The sequence below is a fragment of the Malaclemys terrapin genome, chromosome 3, assembly GCF_027887155.1.
Source record: "Malaclemys terrapin pileata isolate rMalTer1 chromosome 3, rMalTer1.hap1, whole genome shotgun sequence".
Classification (NCBI taxonomy): domain Eukaryota; kingdom Metazoa; phylum Chordata; order Testudines; family Emydidae; genus Malaclemys; species Malaclemys terrapin.
The window spans coordinates 307,652-328,104 of NC_071507.1; the positions used below are offsets into that span (position 1 = coordinate 307,652).

Here is a 20,453-nt window from a genome sequence, read left to right on the forward strand (position 1 = left end):
CAAAATAAGATACATCGACTTCAGCTATGCTATTCCCGTAGCTGAAGTTGCGTATCTTACATCGACCCCGCCCCCCCGTAGTGTAGACCAGGCATAAAGGCTGGTCTACACTAGGAAATTAGGTCAGTATAAAATCCACACCCAAGTGCTGCAGTTAATCTGATATAACCCCTGCTATAGATAGCCCAAGTCTCCCGTTGACCTAGCTACCGCCTCTTGGGGAGGTGGAGTACCTTCATGGACTGTAGAAGCTCTCCTGTTGGCCTTGATATCGTCTTCACTGAAGCACCACAGTGGCGCAGCTGCAGTGGTCAGCTGCAGCAGTTTGTGTGTAGACATACCCCGAGGCATATGCGCAACCCCACCGACGCTGAAATGGTTGACACTGATGGTAGGCCTAGCACAGATAAAGGACAATATGTAACCTTAAAGGGTCTAATTGTCTCTTAATGCTTAGGAGGTTTCCATGCATAACTCTTACTGTGTCTACTGGGAGTTACCTAAATCCCTTGCATGTCAACAGAGAATAGGTTTCCAAATGCATAGGGGTGATAGCACACTGGGCTGGCCACATGCTGCAGCAATGGGAATGGAAGATGGGAAATGAGAGATCAAATGGGGCATAGAGTGGAAAAGCATGGCTACATCTCAGAGCAGAGGCTGCATTAGGTTCAGAATAGTGTTTGCCTCTGTGGCTACAACAGCTGACATTTGCAACTGACTCTTCTTAGGTGTTCACTGGTTCTTCCTAGTCAATGAAAGATACACATGAAGCAAACCAATAAATACAAAGAAGGAGGAGAGACAATGAGAGGAAAGATGTCCCATAGAGAATATGCAGCCGCACTACTGTGTAAATCTGAAACAATTAGAAACTTTATTTGTCTGTGTTGCTGTGCACTATTGATAAGGATCATCACAATCAGTGTACTTGCTGCCTATGGCTGTGGACAATACACACAAATAAAAAGTAATGAACCCAAACAAATGAAATGAAATCATTGTACACAAAGGCAATCATAATCCTGAACAACCAGAATCAGGCTCTAATGCTCTTTCCCGCCACCCTGCCCCAAAAATAAAAATTAAAAGAAAAACCCCTCACTCTCATTTAAAGTGAAAAATGAGTTTACAAGAAAAAAAATCAGTATATTCCTAGATGAAAATACACAACAAGATAATTAAAACCTTCCACAGCTTGTTTGAAATGAGTGCAAAATCTCACCCCCCCTTCCTCAGCCAACCGGGTACACCAATGTCAGACATGCCCTTCCGCTGGATCAGAAGACGCTACCAAGGGACATGCTGTCTGTGATTTAGGGACGGGGAAAAAGTGGAAAAGGAAAAAAATAGCTAGTAGTGCTAATGCAAAGTAGTATCCCTGCAGTTCCTCTTTTAGATATTTCATTCATAATATACAAGGAAAGTTTCTCATCAGATGTGAATTGACATCACTCCCTTGGGGTTAATGGAGAGATGCTAATTCACACCAGCTGAGGATTTGGGCCAGTTATTTATAAGCTACTTGCTTGTGCTTTTATTTTCCATTGTTTTTAAATGTGAACCTATCAAAGTATCCTTATTATGCTGAGCTTAGGGGAATCAAATGGGAGGCATAAAGGCTGCTAAGACCACTGTGCTGTCACCCCAAACTTCTTGCTTTTCATTTGTCTTGGTAAAACAATCCTTTAGGGACCCATGCTGCCATACTTCCTTATGCCTTGTCACCTCTTGCTACACAGCTTGGCCCACTGAAATCATGGGGTGACTCGTGGAGTAGGATTGGGCTCTTATAGAGTGGGAACACTGGCCGTGAAATCGTCTTCTGCTCTGTGCAGAAATGCTTCCCTGCTCTTGAGCGCAGCTGTGTGGTACACTTAGTCACAAGAGCTGGGACTGACCCTGCCCTGGCACTTCTATACCGAGGGATGATAACGTCAGGGGTGGAAGTGGGCTGGAAGGTATGGGCTTTGGGGGCAGGGCTTTTGGAAAGCACAGTGCACAGGAAGTGGGTTGTGCAGACCTGCTCTGCCTCCCATGAGCAGCTTTCCTCCCAGGCACACTGAGACAGCAGGTCCCTTGCTACACCGGACAACTCTGCTGCCTGGTGCATGCCGGGGGAGAGGCGGGGGGCAGAGCCGTCATCTGCCTCCTTCCTGCTCCCTTTGGGGCACTGTGCACTCCTAGGGGAGGGGGTGCTCCTGTGCTTCTCTGAGCGAAGGGACAACAATTCTAAGGGGCTCTGACTCAGGCAGCCCAAGCGAGGGAGAAAGGTCCTCAGACTCCCCAGCTCCATCACGATGCATCCATGGAAGGGCAGGGCAGAATCTCCCGCTAAGTGACCACGCCCCAGATTGCAGCCTGTGGGTTGAGAGTCCATGTGGGCAGACCCCTTTGCTGGCTCAGGGCCTAAGGTTCAAACTCAATACATGACTCAGGCTGACAGCCATAGCCTCTCAACATCCCGCCCCTTCTTCCTGTGCCCATGGCCCCACTGAATCCTGCAACCTGCTCCTCTCTGCTACCCATGTTGCTCCCACCAATGTCACAGCCAGATCCTCAGCACTCTTTGCTCATCATCACGAGTTCAAACCTTCCTGTCCGTAGCTCCAAGGCCCAGCTGAACTCAGTCCTGGCCTAGTTCTGGGATCCTGCCTACCCCACTTGTACCCCTGCTGATCCCTTTGCTCTGTGAGCAATGCCAGCCATGGCTCCCCCTCCAATCTCTTCTTACAGCTCCTTCCCTGATGCCAAGTATGCATAGAATGACCCCCTCAATCCCAGTGTGTCAGGCTCCACCCTCTCCTGGTTCCAATCCCTCCTGCAGAGCCATTGCGTCCACGGGGAACACAAATGGAAAATGAAAGGGTCATACAGTGGATGAAAATGAAGGGAAAACCAGATCAGCCAGCGTAGCTCCTTCCTCTAGGACCTCTGACAATGTCTGTCTTTGACATGACAACGTCTCCAGGGTGGGGACTGTCTTGCCACCTGTGCATTGTACAGAGCCAAGCACATTGTTGTGGTGCACAACAGATAATAAATAACTACCACAGTAATTCCTAGTGTTAAATGCAATCTCTGCTGGACAATGCAAGATTCATCCTGTATCTGGTGAGAACGCTTTGACCATTGGAGATCTTGGAGACATTACATTCCTCCAACCCCACCATTGACTTCTTCAGTCCTCAAGTAGCCCTAGATGAGATGCAGTTGTAAAACCTGCCAATCGCCACTGGCTTAATGTTCACACACAGGGCTGTAGCTAACCCTCAGAGATGGTGTACAGGAGAACAGAGATGGAGCCCGGGGGTTCTACAGCCGCAAACACTGACGATATCTGACATCTGTTGCAGCCACAGAAGATGTAAAATAGCCACAATGGGAAAAACTGATGCTTACAAAACCCAGGCATGGTTTGCTTATTCAGGGGCTGGTGCTGCCACTCATGCCCAGGCTGACTGGTACTTAACCCCGTTTTGTTCAAAGCGACTAGTCGTGGGACAAAGTTCTATGCTGCATGAGCAAAGGTGGTAGGCTCTGGCCCTTAAAATGTACGTTAATCTTTATGGACCTGATGCAGAACCTACTGAAGTCAATGCAAGTATTTGCATTGACTTCAGTGAGCTCTGGATCACCCCATATGGGTAAATCCCTGCCCCACTGAAGTCAATGGGAATTTTGCCATTGACTTAATGGCGCCAGGATTTCACTCTAGAAGACTTTATGATGCCTTTTGCACAGATTCTTCCCGTTAGCATTTACATCTGCACAGTTCTTTGTTATTGCTTCTTAAAACCCCCTGTGCAGAGCGCTAAAGGGTTAGCCACTTCCCCTTAGCCCAGTAAGAAAAAAAACCAAACCCCAAACCAAACCTGGGTGAAAAGAAAACTCACTCACTTCTTCAGCATCCGATCCACACTGCTGAATGGACTATTGCTATACAATGCTATATACAGATATGGGGTACTTCATTCATGCAAAGTGTTACAAGGACCACAACAGCATTCCCAATCAGGAACATGAGACGGGAGCAACGCACTAGGGTCTGGCCAGGGAATGGACGGCAACAAAAGTAAAGCCCCCAAGATTCTGTCAGAACTAAAACAGGGACTTGAGACAAAGGGTTTGGACAGGTGCCTGCAAGGCACAGCCGGGGAGTGTGGGGTGGGCAGGCTCACTGATTTTGTTTGCAGGGTCGGGGAGAGGGCATGCTGATCATAATACAGCCAAAAAATAAGGAAATGGCTCGCACTGTTCTTGTGACTCTCAGCATGTCAACACTCTAACAACTGAATAATAAATGGGGCATCCAAGCAAGAACAGCAGTGGGGTTTCCATCCTATTGGTAGAAAGCTCTTGAACCCCTGGACTTCCTTCTTCAGTCCAGACTCTTGTTTTCATTCAGTGGGGACAGATCTGCATGTCCTCAATATATGAAGGCAAATAGACTTTTGTAAGAAAGTCATGAAGTCCCCTATTCCTCGCCTTCCCTCCACCACTCGGCTTCTTAACAGCTATTCTGGCCCCGGCATTACTGAAAAGCCCAAATTACATTTCAGATCAATCCTCCCCAGGGAGCAGGGTGGGAGCAACAATAAAGTCAGTATCATATGCTCTTGTAGGTAGAGTTGCAAAGATGGCCCTGCATCCATGCCTCCTTTAATATGCTGCAACCCCTGGTTAAGAATCTTGCTGAATTCTTACTCCTACCTAGTACAAAGAATGCTCCAAGCTGCATTCCATCAGCAGGTAAGTGAACATGGTAAATGTCTTTTCTTTTCCCTCTGTTCATTATACACAATGTTTTATCTCTATCTATATCTATATAGCTTTCTATATAGATACATATAGATCTCTAGCAATATATTTACTATCTCTGATTGTTCCTTTAGAAGCCCTTTATGTGGCAGTAGGCTTCCAGAGATGAGAACAATATGTACAAGAGCCAAAGGAGCACAAAGAGGGATGTTGTCAGAAGCTTGGCAGTCCGCGGCCCACCCAGCTCACCTCCAATCTCCGGTCTCCGCCGGTAAAGCAGCACGCCCACACTGATAAAAGCAAAAATGGTGAAGAGGGTGACGGAGAAAGCCAAGGTGCCGGGGGAGACGTAGAACACTTCCCCGTTTGCTGCGTGGTAGATGGCAGCGATGGACCAGGCCACGCCAATCCCCAGGAAAACATTCACAGCATTGCTCCCGGTGACGTTCCCGATTGAGGCATCAGCATATTGATCCTGCGTAGCCGCCACTTTGCTGGCAAAGGTGTCTGCAAAGCGAAAAGAAAAGCAGTCAGTCAGGTGGCAATAAAATAAGTTGCCTTGGAAAGGGCTACCCTGGTGTCATTGCAAGTCCCTTCCAATTGGAGAATAGAGCTCCTGACAAGCTGGTCTAGGTAACAGCTTGGCATCAAAGGTACGTCTCCACTGCAGGTGAAAGTGGGACAGTAGCATGGCTGGCCAAACCTGAGCTAGCTTTAATCTAGCTATAGCAGGGTGTATGTGGTGGCATGAGCTTCGGCATGGGCTAGCTGCCCCAGTACAAGCTTCCCATGCTACCGTATCGACACTACCCTTATTATCCCTGCTCACTAGAGTAAAGCTAGCCCAGGCATGCCCAGGCATGGGGCTATCACCCCTTCGCTTGCAGTGTAGACATACGCCCCAGAGCCTGTATGATGGGGCAGCAGGCAGCCACCCTTGGAGTGACAGTCAAGGCCCCGTGTGATGAAGTCCAAACCCTTGGAATGAGAAGCTTTCCCTGAGGAGACCTGGACCCAGATCCCACCTCTCAAAGCTCCCTGCAAGAGTCAGAGGACCCCAGACAAAACACTTCCTGACCTTTTCCCCCAAACAGCCTAGCCTAGGGAAGAGGTTTGAGCTGAATTTGATGTTATGGTGTTAATTTCTCTGCCACTCTTGCTCATGTTGAGTAGTCTGTGACTCTGCATTTAGTCCTATTGAACTTAGTAGGAGGAAAGATGGGCTTTGCAGTGAGAACATTCACACATCAGGGTTTTGCAAATATCTGAACAGCTCTAGCCACATTTCTGTGAACACAAAGGAGACTTCATGATCTCCCCCCGGTGGTCTATTATCCTTTCTACATAGTGCACTGCAGCATGCAGCAGGAGAGATGCTGTCCATACCACCCTGCAGGGGGATTGCCTGGCCTGTAGGTCAAATTCCCTGGAGTTCCTACTCAGACCAGACAGACCCCCACTCTAGGGCAGGCACCCTTTTAGACTTCATGGACTTCAATGTGTAACCTAATGAAATACCCAAGCTAGCGAAGCCCCTACTAAAAACTCTGGAATGTTACCTATATAGGATGAATACATTCTAAGGGTGCTTAGCTCTGACATAGCGCTGTTTGTCTGCAGACACCAATGCCTTCCAAAGGAAATGCAATGGTCTGTAGCCATTTACAAGAGCAGCAAGTACCAGTTATGCAGCAATGCTGTACATTTATAATGGGCCCAATCCTGCACTCCTTGAAGTTAATGGCATAGCTCCCACTGACTTCCATGGTGCAGGATCAGGGCTGGAGGGCCTCACCCTGGAATGCTCTGTACTTAGTTATGCATGTCCTTTGTGCTAGTGCCTTCCCTCCCTACAGCACATCCCATGCAAAGGCCAGGGACAATTGTAGTCCCCATGACTGAAGAAGCCCAGGAATTTCCCCCTAGTGTACCTGGGGTCAGAAACTACCCCCTAATGTGGGAATTGGGTCCTGGTTTGCTGCATTGGCCCGTGGAGCTAGGTGGGCATGATGAGGGATGTAGGCTGCACCATCCTAATGGATATACAGCGTGCATGCTGGGGAGCTGGCTAAGGCATCCTCCTGTCTCAGAGCTATGATGCATTCACTCTGAAGGCTAGTGGCTAAATGCTATAATCTGCCTCTTGACAAGCTGTATAGCTACTGGATATGTATTTGTACTCACTCACATGTGGCAAGCATGGCAATTGCCAACTTATGTCTAAAAGAAATCATATTGAAAAGCCAGTTGCATGGGTGCATAAGTGCATTTGATTTGCACTACCACAAGGATGAAGCCAAAGCAAAGACACAAAGACATTTCATCAGATGGCATAAAGGCAAGATACAAGAGGTAAAATTGGTATAGCTATAGCCTTTGTGCTTATGCTTGCCTCCGTATTCTCCACACAGCCCTGCCACATTGACTGCCCAGGAAATCAGACAGGGGTCTTGTAGGGAAAAGGCTGTATTGTAATGCACACACGTAAGAGGACAGAATTAAGGTTGTGCCGACAGTTTTCAGGATGGACTGACTTCTGTTGGTGAGCGAGCCAAGCTTTCGAGCTTATGCGAGCGCTTCTTCAGGTCTGGGAAACATACTCAGTGCTCTGGCCTACGCTACAGAATTACTTTGGTATAACTACATGTTCACACCCCTAAGTGATGCAGTTACACCAGCCTAAGTGCCAGCATAGACAGCGCTATGTCAGCGGGAGAGCTTCTTCCACCAACATGGCTACTGCCTCTCGGGGATGTGGATTAACTATGTCGACGAGAGAAGTTCGCCCATTGGTGTAGGAGCGTATTCACTTAAGCACTACAGCGGCACAGCTGCATTGATGCAGCTGCGCCCATGCATCATTTTAAGTGTCGACCTGTCATGAGTACAGGTCCCAGACCTGAAGAAGAGCTTTGTGTAGGCTTGAAATCTTGTCTCACTCACCAACAGAAGTTGGTCCAGTAAAAGATATTACCTCACCACCTTGTCTCTCTAATATCTGAGACTGACAAGGCTACAACAACACTGCCTACTTTTCATGATGTCATTCCCTGAGTTCTGAGTGCTTCAGCTTGCAACCTTACCTTGCTCTTAATGATGGATTTTTGTAATGGAATTGTATACATCTCTTCCCTGTCTCTCCTGAGTCGTCTTCCCTAAGCTAAATAGGCTTAAGACCTGATCCTGCAAATTATTCCACGTGGGTGGCTGGATTTCTGTCCACTGATTTCTATGGGGTTCTGCATGCTCCACTTGCTGGATCAAAACCTCTATCTTTAAAAACTCTTTCCTCATCCTGAAGTCTTTCCAAACCTCTAATGCAGTGGTTCCCAAATTTGTTCCGCCACTTGTGCAGGGAAAGCCCCTGGCGGGCCGGGCTGGTTTGTGTACCTGCCGCGTCCGCAGGTTCGGTCGATCGCGGCTCCCAGTGGCGCGGTTCGCTGCTCTAGGCCAATGGGAGCTGCTGGAAGCGGTGCAGGTCGAGGGACGTACTGGCCGCCGCTTCCAGCAGCTCCCACTGGCCTGGAGCCACGATCGGCTGAACCTGCGGACACGGCAGGTACACAAACCGGCCTGGCCCACCAGGGGCTTTCCCTGCAGAAGCGGCGGAACAAGTTTGGGAACCACTGCTCTAATGATTTCCTTTGCCTTCCTCTGGCCGTTTCCTATTTCTGCTATCTCCTTTCTGAGATGGGGTGCATCAATTTATTTATTGGCTTTATAATCTTGTCAACCACTGTCCATCCCTTTCTTAAGAAAGCCTATTAACCTCCTGGCTTTCTGATCAACACTGAGCAGAAGTTTGCACTGAACTATCATGCCAGGCTGATGTATTTTTCCTGAGTGCTTGCAATTATGTTAGAACCCTTCCAAGTATGACTTGCTCAGATGGTTATTCCACTGTGCAGTACCTTGCTATGCTATATTTCTGCTTGACACCATCTTGCCCAAACATCTAGCTTTGTAAATTCCTCCTGAAGTACCAGGCCACCCTGTCTAGTCTGACTAAATTCAATAATTTTGTGTACTCCAGATATTTTTTTTGCCTTTAAAGTAAAGCATCTCCTGTTTCAATAAAAGGCCTCTATTTAACTGTTCCATCAACAGCTCAAGGCATGGCACTGGATTAAATTTCTTACTGATATAGCTAGTCAAAATGTTTCTATCAAAACTTGGTTTGCAAAGGAAAATAGGGTTTTCAGCTCAATGAAAATCTTGGCAGAAAGTGACTGCATTCCTCAAAACACTGGAGGTTTTTAGAGCAGGTGGCACAACCCCTGTCAGGGAGAGGGTTTTCGTCTAGGTTTGCTTGGTCCTGTCTCAGCACAGGGGCTGGACTTGATGACGTCGCAAGGTCCCTTCCAGCCCGACATTTCTATGATTCTATGCCAAGGCCTTAACCACAAAACCAAGCCCCCGCCTCCCCCTCCCTCTCCCCCTCCCCCTCCCACTCCCCCTTCCTTACCCACCAACTTTATTTTCTCCCTAATATTGAGACACTAACTTATAGCCAGGAAGTGATGCATCTCGTTTAGTCACCTTGCCAAACAATTGCTTTTACTGGGGGAAACTGACCATGCAGTGGCATTAAAGGGATGAGAACTATTTTGTTTAATTATTCCTACTGTTGATTCTTTGCTTACTTAGCTATTAATCAAACAGTGGCCACAGGCCCAATGAAATCATAGAATCATAGAATAGCAGAGTTGGAAGGGACCTCAAGAGGTCATCTAGTCCAACCCCCTGCTCAAAGCAGGACCAATTCCCAGCTAAATCATCCCAGCCAGGGCTTTGTCAAGCCGGGCCTTAAAAACCTCCAAGGAAGGAGACTCCACCACCTCCCTAGGTAACGCATTCCAGTGTTTCACCACCCTCCTAGTGAAATAGTTTTTCCTGATATCCAACCTGGACCTCCCCCACTGCAACTTGAGACCATTGCTCCTTGTTCTGTCATCTGCCACCACTGAGAACAGCCGAGCTCCATCCTCTTTGGAACCCCCCTTCAGGTAGTTGAAGGCTGCTATCAAATCCCCCCTCATTCTTCTCTTCTGGAGACTAAACAATCCCAGTTCTCTCAGCCTCTCCTCATAAGTCATGTGCTCCAGACCCCTAATCATTTTTGTTGCCCTCCGCTGGACTCTTTCCAATTTTTCCACATCCTTCTTGTAGTGTGGGGACCAAAACTGGACACAGTATTCCAGATGAGGCCTCACCAATGTCGAATAAAGGGGAACGATCACGTTCCTCGATCTGCTGGCAATGCCCCTACTTATACAGCCCAAAATGCCGTTAGCCTTCTTGGCAACAAGAGCACACTGTTGACTCATATCCAGCTTCATATCCACTGTGACCCCTAGGTCCTTTTCAGCAGAACTGCTACCTAGCCATTCGGTCCCTAGTCTGTAGCAGTGCATGGGATTCTTCCGTCCTAAGTGCAGGACTCTGCACTTGTCCTTGTTGAACCTCATCAGGTTTTTTTCTGCCCAATCCTCTAATTTGTCTAGGTCCCTCTGTATCCGATCCCTACCCTCTAGTGTATCTACCACGCCTCCTAGTTTAGTGTCATCTGCAAACTTGCTGAGAGTGCAGTCCACACCATCCTCCAGATCATTAATAAAGATATTAAACAAAACCGGCCCCAGGACCGACCCTTGGGGCACTCCACTTGAAACCGGCTGCCAACTAGACATGGAGCCATTGATCACTACCCGTTGAGCCCGACGATCTAGCCAGCTTTCTATCCACCTTACAGTCCATTCATCCAGCCCATACTTCTTTAACTTGGTGGCAAGAATACTGTGGGAGACAGTATCAAAAGCTTTGCTAAAGTCAAGAAATAACACATCCACTGCTTTCCCCTCATCCACAGAGCCAGTTATCTCATCATAGAAGGCAATTAGGTTAGTCAAGCACGACTTCCCCTTCGTGAATCCATGCTGACTGTTCCTGATCACTTTCCTCTCCTCTAAATGTTTCATAATTGATTCCTTGAGGACCTGCTCCATGATTTTTCCAGGGACTGAGGTGAGGCTGACTGGCCTGTAGTTCCCCGGATCCTCCTTCTTCCCTTTTTTAAAGATGGGCACTACATTAGCCTTTTTCCAGTCATCTGGGACCTCCCCCGATCGCCATGAGTTTTCAAAAATAATGGCTAATGGCTCTGCAATCTCACCCGCCAACTCCTTTAGCACCCTCGGATGCAGCGCATCCGGCCCCATGGACTTGTGCACGTCCAGTTTTTCTAAATAGTCCCGAACCACTTCTTTCTCCACAGAGGGTTGGTCACCTTCTCCCCATGCTGTACTGCCCAGTGCAGCAATCTGGGAGCTGACCTTGTGCGTGAAGACAGAGGCAAAAAAATCATTGAGTACATTAGCTTTTTCCACATCCTCGGTCACTAGGTTGCCTCCCTCATTCAGTAAGGGGCCCACACTTTCCTTGATTTTCTTCTTGTTGCTAACATACCTGAAGAAACCCTTCTTGTTACTCTTAACATCTCTTGCTAACTGCAACTCCAAGTGTGATTTGGCCTTCCTGATTTCACTCCTGCACGCCTGAGCAATATTTTTATACTCCTCCCTGGTCATTTGTCCAATCTTCCACTCCTTATAAGCCTCTTTTTTGCGTTTAAGATCAGCAAGGATTTCACTGTTTAGCCAAGCTGGTCGCCTGCCATATTTACTATTCTTTCTACACATCGGGATGGTTTGTTCCTGCAACCTCAATAAGGATTCTTTAAAATGAGATTATTGTAATTGATATGGCGCATTCAAGAAACACTAGGGCACTGTATTTTTGTATTAAGAATGGAAATGATTAGGCATTGTTCTGTGAATATCCAGTTGCAGTTTTTAACACATGAAAGATTGTTATTAGGCCAGACACTTTATGTTATGTATTTTGCCTCTATGTAAGTGATGATGGTTAGAAAAAAGGGCTTAGCTTTTCATTACAAGTCATCTGAATTGGACACTGCACTCCAGTCCACCACACTGCTACAGAGCACAGCCGTTTTCCTCTGGTGTGCACCTGGAGCCTTACAGGCATAGAAAAGTTGTACGTGATATTTAGAGCATGCACTATGGATCACAAAGTACTCGTTATTTCAAATAAATGAGACCAGACATACCCACAAAAAGCGGAATTTTCTGTTTTGTAGCTCAGTAAAATAAATGCAGTTTTGTTAGCCCTTCTGGGACCCGATGGGACTCCTGGTTGCTCCCTTGCACTGAGGGGTTCTGTATAAACACCCGTGTTATTGGTTTTATGCAGAGTTGCCAACTCTTGCAATTGTATTGCAAGTCTTGTGATATTTAGGGCTTTTCTTAAGACCCAGCTCCTACAGTCTCCGCTTTAAAAAAAAAATACAGTAAATTTCTAGCCCTTGTGGTTATAGAGAAAGGCTTGAAAATGTGATCCTTCCATGCTCTACAACCAGAAGGCATATAAAACACACACACCCCAGTCTATTTTTGTAAGTTAATATCATGATTTTTTGGGGCCTGACTCCTGATATTTGAATGCTTGGAGTTGGTGATACTATGCATGATCAAAATATATCTCAGCTGGACTAGTTTTGGTCATGTTCTCTTGAAAGTCAATTGTGCCTGGTTGGCCCAGCCCATAATAAGGGGTGGAGGGAACAGTGGAGACATTCTGACACAGGAGACACAAGGCATCCTGGAGCAAACAGGTCCTTAGGATGTAACCTCCAATTTGTGAGTCTGTCCTTAATGAAGGCTTCCTAGCTCACCATGCTTGATTCAGTCTCTTAAAAAAGGCAGAATGCCCTGGAGTATGGAACTATAGGAATACTTAGATCAGCTGATAATATTGTGCTATGAAGAATAGTCTCTTCTTTGCCTCTCTTAGGCCCCTTTGCTAAGTCTCCACTAACCATGACTGCTTCTGAGGCAGTCTAATCAATCCAAGACCTATCTCCAAACAACAGGTATTAGAGGACTCTTCAGATGTTTCACTAGAAACACTTCTAGCAGCTATTCACACTCAACAACCTAATTTTGATTCATCTGGATCAAAGCTGAATCTGGTCTCACCAGAGGTGTTCCATGCAGAACAAAGAACCTGAATGCAGAAAAATGTGAGAGAGATCAAGGGAGAAGATTAAAGAAGCAGAAGTTCAGAATGAGAACATGGGATTGCAACTCTGGCAGGGGTTTGAATAAAAGACAGCAATTTTCTACACTGAAAAACTGAGGGCATGGAAAACTTTTAAAGCTTAAAGAGATATTAGGTATTTTGGAATCTGTGGAAAAGAGGAGTTAGTTATTTGAAATATTTTCCAGGGTACTGAATTGTCTTCTCAAATTTCAGCTCCTTACCCTATTGGATAGTCTAAAAATATTCCACATACATACCTTTCAAATCTCTCCCAGTTTAACAAGTATCTGCTTTAGCTGTCTCAACAAGAATGGTCACATGGTAATTTTAGCAATGCCATTGGAGTGGTATTATGACTATGATACGGAGGAGGGAAAACATACTACTTATAAAGAAATTGATCTTTACTTTCCTCAATATCAGCAGAACTATTCAAAATTGTACCACATGGAATTCTTCTTTCTGGGTTTCCAAGTTTCCCACAAAATTGAAGCTTATTAAAGTTTAAAAATCATGTTTTTTTGTAAACTAGGATTTATTTTATCTACACAATCAGTTCAAAAGGATACTTGTTGAAATGGAGAGGATGGTGTGGGTCTTGATGAGGCTGTGTCAGATAATTCTTTACCACCTGACTACAAAGGGTTGTTGGTTTTTAAACAGCTCCTTTTCTTTTGCCATTTTTTGTTTCCATGTTCGATGGCAAACCAATAGCTTGTGTGTCTGTCCCTTTCCATGCCCAAATGCAATGGGCCCAGTTCACACACCCTTCCTCACACTGACTAACACATGAGCTATTCCAGTGGTTTCTGTAAGGAGCTGGGTAACTGGGGCGGCGGGGTTGGACGATGCTGGGAGAGGGATTCTGGTTGGAGTGCAATTAGAGTCAGTGATGCTGATATTGTTACTAGGGCATTGTGATTGGGGTTGGGTGGTAATTGACAACATCTGTTATTTGGAGAGAGCGAGGTCATAGAGTGTAAGGCCAGAAGGGACCGCCAGGTCATCTAGTCTGACCTCCTGCCTAGCACAGGCCACTAAACCCCATCCAGTTACCCCTGTATGGAGACCAATAACCTGTATTAGACTAAAGTATTACAGCCCTCAGGAGACTAAGATGCAGGGACAGGGAATTGCTAGAGAGCATGTGAAAAAAGGGCATGTAAAAGCTACTAGGCTAGAAAGAAAAGAAAGGCAACTGAGTAGTAACATTCTTGGTTCATAAACAGGCTCTTCTCACGAAGGGTCTCAAGGTGCTTTATGCCCATTAATAAACAGCAGTGCAGCACCTCCCCCATTTCTGGTTCTGCAAAACCAAAGCTGATCCAAAACTGCTACTGAGATGAGACAAGAGGAATCTTTTACCCCACCCAGTCCATTCCTCCTCTTTGGTGGTTTGGATAATATGAACCTCAGAGCCCATCCAGGCCTGGTTTTTGTTTGGAAAAAATAAAATCTGACTAATGAGGTTTTGCAAAAACAAGAGACAAGACTCCTTGGCCCATTTCCAATTAGCACATAGCATCATTTGTTGAAATACAGAGCTGGTAATTCCAGTCACAAGCTCCCTTTGCCAACGGTCTAGTAACACCCAATGCCAGCTGATAGGAGGTAGCGAACATGGTGCTATTGGGTCCATGCCATCCCTTCTTCCTGGTCCTCTCTGAAAGCTCCTGTCAGGGCGCTGGGCAGCTCCGTTCCTTCCCTGCCAGGCTTCTCTCTGCTCCCTGCACGGGAAGGCAGGGAGACAGGGGACCCAGAGCTGCAGCGGGAAGCACCTCTCTTCCTACCCCAGCAGCCAGCCAGCATGGTGGAACATGACCGGAGAGTGAGATGAGCGAGGTGTAGAGGCTGACCTGGCTGTGATATGGGAGAGATGTACAGCACAGTGCAGCTAACAACTCTGGGAGTCCCTGGTGAGCCGTCTCTGTATGGCTACTGATTCCTTACACCTCTGGCATGTACCCTTTTCTCTGTCTCCTTTAAGCTCCTCTTCACAGGGCGCTCTCCCCAGGTTGCCTCCCACTCTCCTCACTCCTCTGTACCTGCTCTGTCCTTTGAGGCAAGGTGGAGCTGCAACGAACACAGCATCCAAGTGAGGGTGTCCCACTGACTGACATAATGGGGAGACACTATACTCAATATTATTTTATCTCCGAATGTTTTTGTTCTACTGCAGCTGATGTTTAGCGACAGTGGGACAGACACTGAAAAAAGGACTTACAAAAGGGTCTTAACTATTTAAACACACTGTACATAATTTCCAAGTATGCCAGAGGAAAAAACTTAAGTGTCACTCTGCATTTCGCTAATGGTTCCCAGTTAATGGTTGCCAGTTAAACAGCAGGCGTGTCTGAGAGAAATATGCACTGTGGAGCCATGTAAATCCAGAGTAATTTATAGCAATATACCAAATAGCAGAAATTGGCGCTGTATGTTTTATTATCAGTAGCACCAACAGATTAAAATGACAGTAAGAGTAACATGGCCAAAAGTACTTTCCTCTCATTTCACTGGTTTTCCATTCACTTATATACCAATATTAGTGGCGCAGAAAAAATCTTTGGGATCTAAAAGAAACAAAGAACGGCTTGCCAGACACAGTAACGATTTCTGGAATGGATTAAGGACACTTTGTTTAAAAAACCCAGTCCAGTGCAGTTAATGTCATACCTACATGAGATGTAAAAAAACCCAACGTTCTGCAGGCAGTGGAGAAAGCAAAAATGTGGATTGACACATGTTACTTTTGCACTCCATGGAACAACTAGAATTCTATTCCGAGAACGAAAACTTGGGTTTGCTGAAGTTAAGACTGTAAATATCAGTTACAAGTTGTTATCAAAACATTAGAAAGCCTGAAAATTCAAAGCTAAAGCTATACTTTAACTAACCCACAGCCACCACGAAGGGAAACGCACCACTGGGGTCTCCCATGGGTGTCAGTGTTACTAGTTAGCTCTTCATCTAGACCTGGATTGCAGCCCGCTCCCGCTGAATCCCAAATACACAGCATAGGGGAAAGATGGCAGAGATCATGTCAGGAAATTAAATTACTTTTTTACCTGGCACTGAAGTTCCCAATGCAACAAACACGACTGCAGTCACTGAATCCTTCAGGCCAATAGTGCAGCCAAAATGGGATGCCAAGTCCCCGATGAAAGCCGTCAGCAAACCAATCATTAGGATGGAGACGACGAAGCAGGCCCAGCCACTCCAGTAGTCTGTCGGGGGGACGAAGGCGAAAAGGACCTTCCAGAAGACGGTCAGAAAGTGCATCACATAATCAAAGCAGGAGGGCAGCTTCTCTTCCCCACATTCGTCATCATCATCATCCTCGCCTGGAGCAACAACACCAGAGTCTGATTAAACCCAGAGTTGCACAACTGGGTGTCCCTGCTCCTGTCTAAGTACTTATACAGCCCTTTGTACTGCACTGTTTGAGCCTCACCCAGTCAATAATGGAGTTTATTCTCAACACTCCCCTGTGAAGTAGGGATGTATTATTGTTATCATCACCCCCTTGTTACGGATGGGGAAGACAGGCCCAGAGAGAATAATGGTGAAATTTTCAAAAGCACCCAAGTAATTTAGGAAAGTAAATCCCACTGACTTCCAGTGAGCTCTGTGCTCCTAAGTGAGCTAGGCACTTGGGAAAATCCCACGACACTTGCCCAAGGTCACATAGATGACTGTGGCACAGCAGACAAGTGAGGCCTATATTTCCCAAAGTTGCTAAGCCTTTGTAGTATTGCTGTCTTTTGGGTGCAAAACTTGGGACACTCGGAGGGCTGCCAAGCCCTGCCCCCACCATCACAAGCAACCCCATCATACAATCTCACTCATAAATGTGTCCAGCTCTCTCATCGGACAAATTAAGTGTTTGCTCCCACAACTCCTACTGAAAGGCTGTTCCAGAACCTTACCCTTCCGATGGTTAGAAATCTACTTCTAACTTCTAGCCAGAATTTGTTCATGGCCAGTTTATCCCCACTTCTTCTTGTGCCACTATTGTCCTTAACCTTAAATAGCTCGTCACCCTTCCTGGTGTTTACCCTCAGTGTAGTTATAGAGAACAAATGTAACCCCCCTCCTCCTTCTCTGTGCTAGGCAAAACAAGGCCAGACCTTTTAGTACTCCTCTCATACAATAGGCCCTCCAGTCCTCTGATCATCTACTAGCTCTTCTCTGCACCTGTTCCACCTGCTGCAGTAGTTGCAACATCCACTCTGTAAGTTGAGGGCCAGGAGAGAAACAGGTTGTTGGTTTACACTGGAAGCCCCAGATACATTACTAGAGGGGACTAGCTCCCCCCCCCCAAACGGAACTAAGAATATCTGTTAATGGGAAGAAAACCTGGACATTTGGAGTCTGTGATGGCTCTTGATTTGTTCCAAGGATTAGAGACATTAGAAGCCAGAGAATAGTATCACTGAACTGAACATGGCCAGGAGTGTAGTGACAGGGGCTGGGGAAGATAAAGCTGCTGAAATGGAAGGTAATAAGATCACTGTGTTCTGAATGGGGCTGGAAGAGGAAGGATGTGGGAAGAGTGAATCTAAACCCTGCTCAGAAACCTTCTTCAGGTTCAAAATTATTATTAAATTGTATTAGGAGCTCCGGTCATGCCCCAGGACCATTGTGCTAGGTGCTGCACAAACACAGAAGCTCCCAACCTTCCTTTTCTAGACAACTCTGTATTTTATATGCTTTTATCATTTCCCCTCTTGCTCATCTTCTTTCTGAGGTAACAATCCCAATCTTTTCAACCCCCTTTGGATGAGAGTTTTCCCAGGCCCTTGATCATTCTTGTTGCTCTTCTCTGAACCACTCCAGTTCTACGATATCCTTTATGAGGCGGGGTGCTCAATACTGCACACAGTGTTCCAGATGAGGCGACCCCTCATCTCACTGATTGATAAAAAGGCTTTGTTAGACAATTCTCCATCACATGCTTTACGCATGTGAACAGCATGTTAGGTAGTTTGATCGCACTGTGCATTGCACAGAGGTCTCCACTGAGCTGCCTATGATGATGTCCAGGTCCCTTTCCTGTGCTGATACTGTTAATTTAGAACCCTGTAAGGTTTACGAGTAGTTTAAACTTCTCCTCCCTGCAAAGTGCATTCCTTTGCATTTATCAACAATGAACTTCAGAGACTGCTGCACTGGGGAGAGGGGTAAAACAGGGTCTAGCCAGGGCCAACCCCTTCCCCCCAAGCAACTCCCTGGGCCTAGAACCATGTAGGGAAACCCCCACCAGTCTGGTGAAGTAGACGACCATGTTGCTTTGGTGAAAAGCTGCAGAAAGAGGAACCAGCCAGAGACTCCAGCTGGTCAGAGCAGGAGCAGAATCAGCCAAATCTGGATCCTCTGGAAATTCAGAGAACTTGCTACAGTTTTGACTGGACTTTCTCTGTCCTATGCTGATTAGCTGTTTGCTCCAACCCACCATCTCCCTCCCAGTCTCTTCATCTCAGCTTCACTCCTCCCCTGCTCCATCCCCTTCATTGCCCTTTTCCCAGCAACATCCCCGCTCCCTTTCCTTGTCTTTCCGTTTAGGTTGTCCCCTCCGAACTAAACCTGTGACAGTACTTTACCTCTCACCACCCTGCTGCATGATCTTGGGCAAGTCATTTCCCTGTCTGTTCTGTTTAGACTGAAAACGCTTTGGGGAAAAGTCTCTCTCTTGCTATTTTTTTTTTTGTTCAGCACCTAGCATAATGAAGGCCTGATCTCATCTGTCTAGGTCTTCATGTAATACAAATAATGATTTAATATTGTTTTGGTCAGCTTCCCTATCCTCCACAAGATGTATCCTTTGCAATCTCTTAAGCATCTGCCATTGAGTTACTGTGCGCCTGCTGCAGAGGCGGAAAGGTGCAGCAGTTCTGTCTGTTTTAAGGGTGTTTGTCATGCTGAAGTGTGAGCATGCCGTCCTCCCCCTTTCCCCCCCGTAAAGGGGTGATTTTCCTCCTGCCTAACTGGTCTGAATTCTTAGGGGTACTAAACTTCTGCCTGGCAGGAAAGACACATTGCTGAGCTGAGAATTCAGTTCCAGGGTGGGATTTAGTCCAACAGCACAATGCACTATAACGTGCAACAGCTCTGACAACACACCAATGTACAAGAGACCTGAAGAGCAGCTTCTCTCTCTCTCAACAACAGATGCTAGTCCTAAAACATATGACCTCGCCCACCTTGTCTCTCTTACATACAAAGAGACAATCTGCAGAACCAAATCTGGCACATTTCCCCCTCTTGACTTCAGGAGGCTGCTGCTCTTCTAATTTCTCTTTGATTTGCCCAAAGCGCTAGTTCAATGGGATCGGAGACAATGTTTAGCTTACTGCGTCAATCCGGGAGGCGCGTTACAATTCAGGGCCAGTATACTTCCCTTCTTCCCAGTGCTCTAGACTTCAATTTCTAGTCTGTTTTGACATCCAGTCTCCATGGCTTTCCAGGCAGAGGATGCTGACAGGTCTGATGGAGCCCTACGGTAACATGCTGACTTGCTCAGGGGGCTCCGACAGCACGGCTTGCATTCCTCAGGATGGGAATTTAAGTTCCAAAGCAATAAACAGCTTCCATGAGTCATAGCTGAACTAACAGTAGCCAGGCTTCACTGGTTGAGCAGAGACGCTAAAGGATGCTCTTACAATGAAGGCAGGTGAGGGATGGAAAAGATCAGTGTTTGATTTCCAGCTCTGGCAAAGACACCCTGTGTGACCTTTGGTAAGTCACTTGATCTCTGTGCCTCATTTCCCCAGCTGTACAATGGGGATTGTAAATGGCACCTTTATCCCTTGTCTATCTGGACTGGGAGCTCTTTGGGGCAGGACTATCTCTTACTCTGGATATGTACAGTGCCTAGCCCTCTAAGGCCTCAGTCTTGGTCAGGGTCCCTGGGCACTAGCCAAGAGGTGGGAAGTTCACATCTGTGTCAAGTTCATTTCCTCTGGAACATCGGCCTAGATTTCTAAAAGCAGCTAGGGATTTTGTGTGCCCAAATTGAGACAGCTTAAAGGGACTGTCAGAGCAGGGACTCAAACTTTCTGAAAATCAATCTCTTTCAGGCACCTCTTCTTAGACACCCATAATTCCTGGCCATTTATGAAAAAAATTAAAGCCATTGCTTTCTTTTTTTCCTTTTGTTTCCTACACCATGGCCCTATGTGTATGTAGCTCTATGTACACAGAATACCTAGTCACAGCTGCTCCACAAAGACAGAGAAGAGAAGCTCTTGTAAATAGGGAGAAGCTCATGTTTCAGCTTGCAAAGGAAAAACAAATGTAATGATGTCACTTGGTTAAATCACAAGGACAAAAGGTGATAGCATTTATATCTCCCCTCTCTCAGGGCCAGTGGAAGGAAGTTTCGCGCCCTAGGCGAAACTTCCACCTTGCACCCCCCTCACCCAGCTAACCCCGCCCCCCCCCCGCAGCAGCTAACCCAGCCCCCCACCCAGGGAGCCCCTCCGCCCCCCCTACAGCAGCTACCCCCCCCACAGCAGCTAACCCTGTCTAGGGAGACCCCCCTCCACGGAAGCTAACCCCGCCCGGGGAGCCCC

At 46.7% G+C, this 20,453-nt stretch overlaps 1 protein-coding gene across 8 annotated transcripts in view; it reads right to left on the reverse strand.

Moving 5' to 3' along the window:
- Positions 1-854: 854 nt before the first annotated feature.
- Positions 855-20,453, reverse strand: part of SLC8A1 (solute carrier family 8 member A1) — a 333,147-nt gene continuing 313,548 nt past the window's right edge. For all 8 annotated transcript variants that reach the window (XM_054022274.1, XM_054022271.1, XM_054022270.1 and 5 more), the window contains 2 exons: positions 15,948-16,223; positions 855-5,268 (listed from right to left, as the gene is read on the reverse strand). In XM_054022274.1, coding sequence (XP_053878249.1) covers positions 4,892-5,268; positions 15,948-16,223 — 653 coding nt within the window. In that variant the 3' untranslated portion in view covers positions 855-4,891. The remainder of the gene's footprint in view (positions 5,269-15,947; positions 16,224-20,453) is intronic.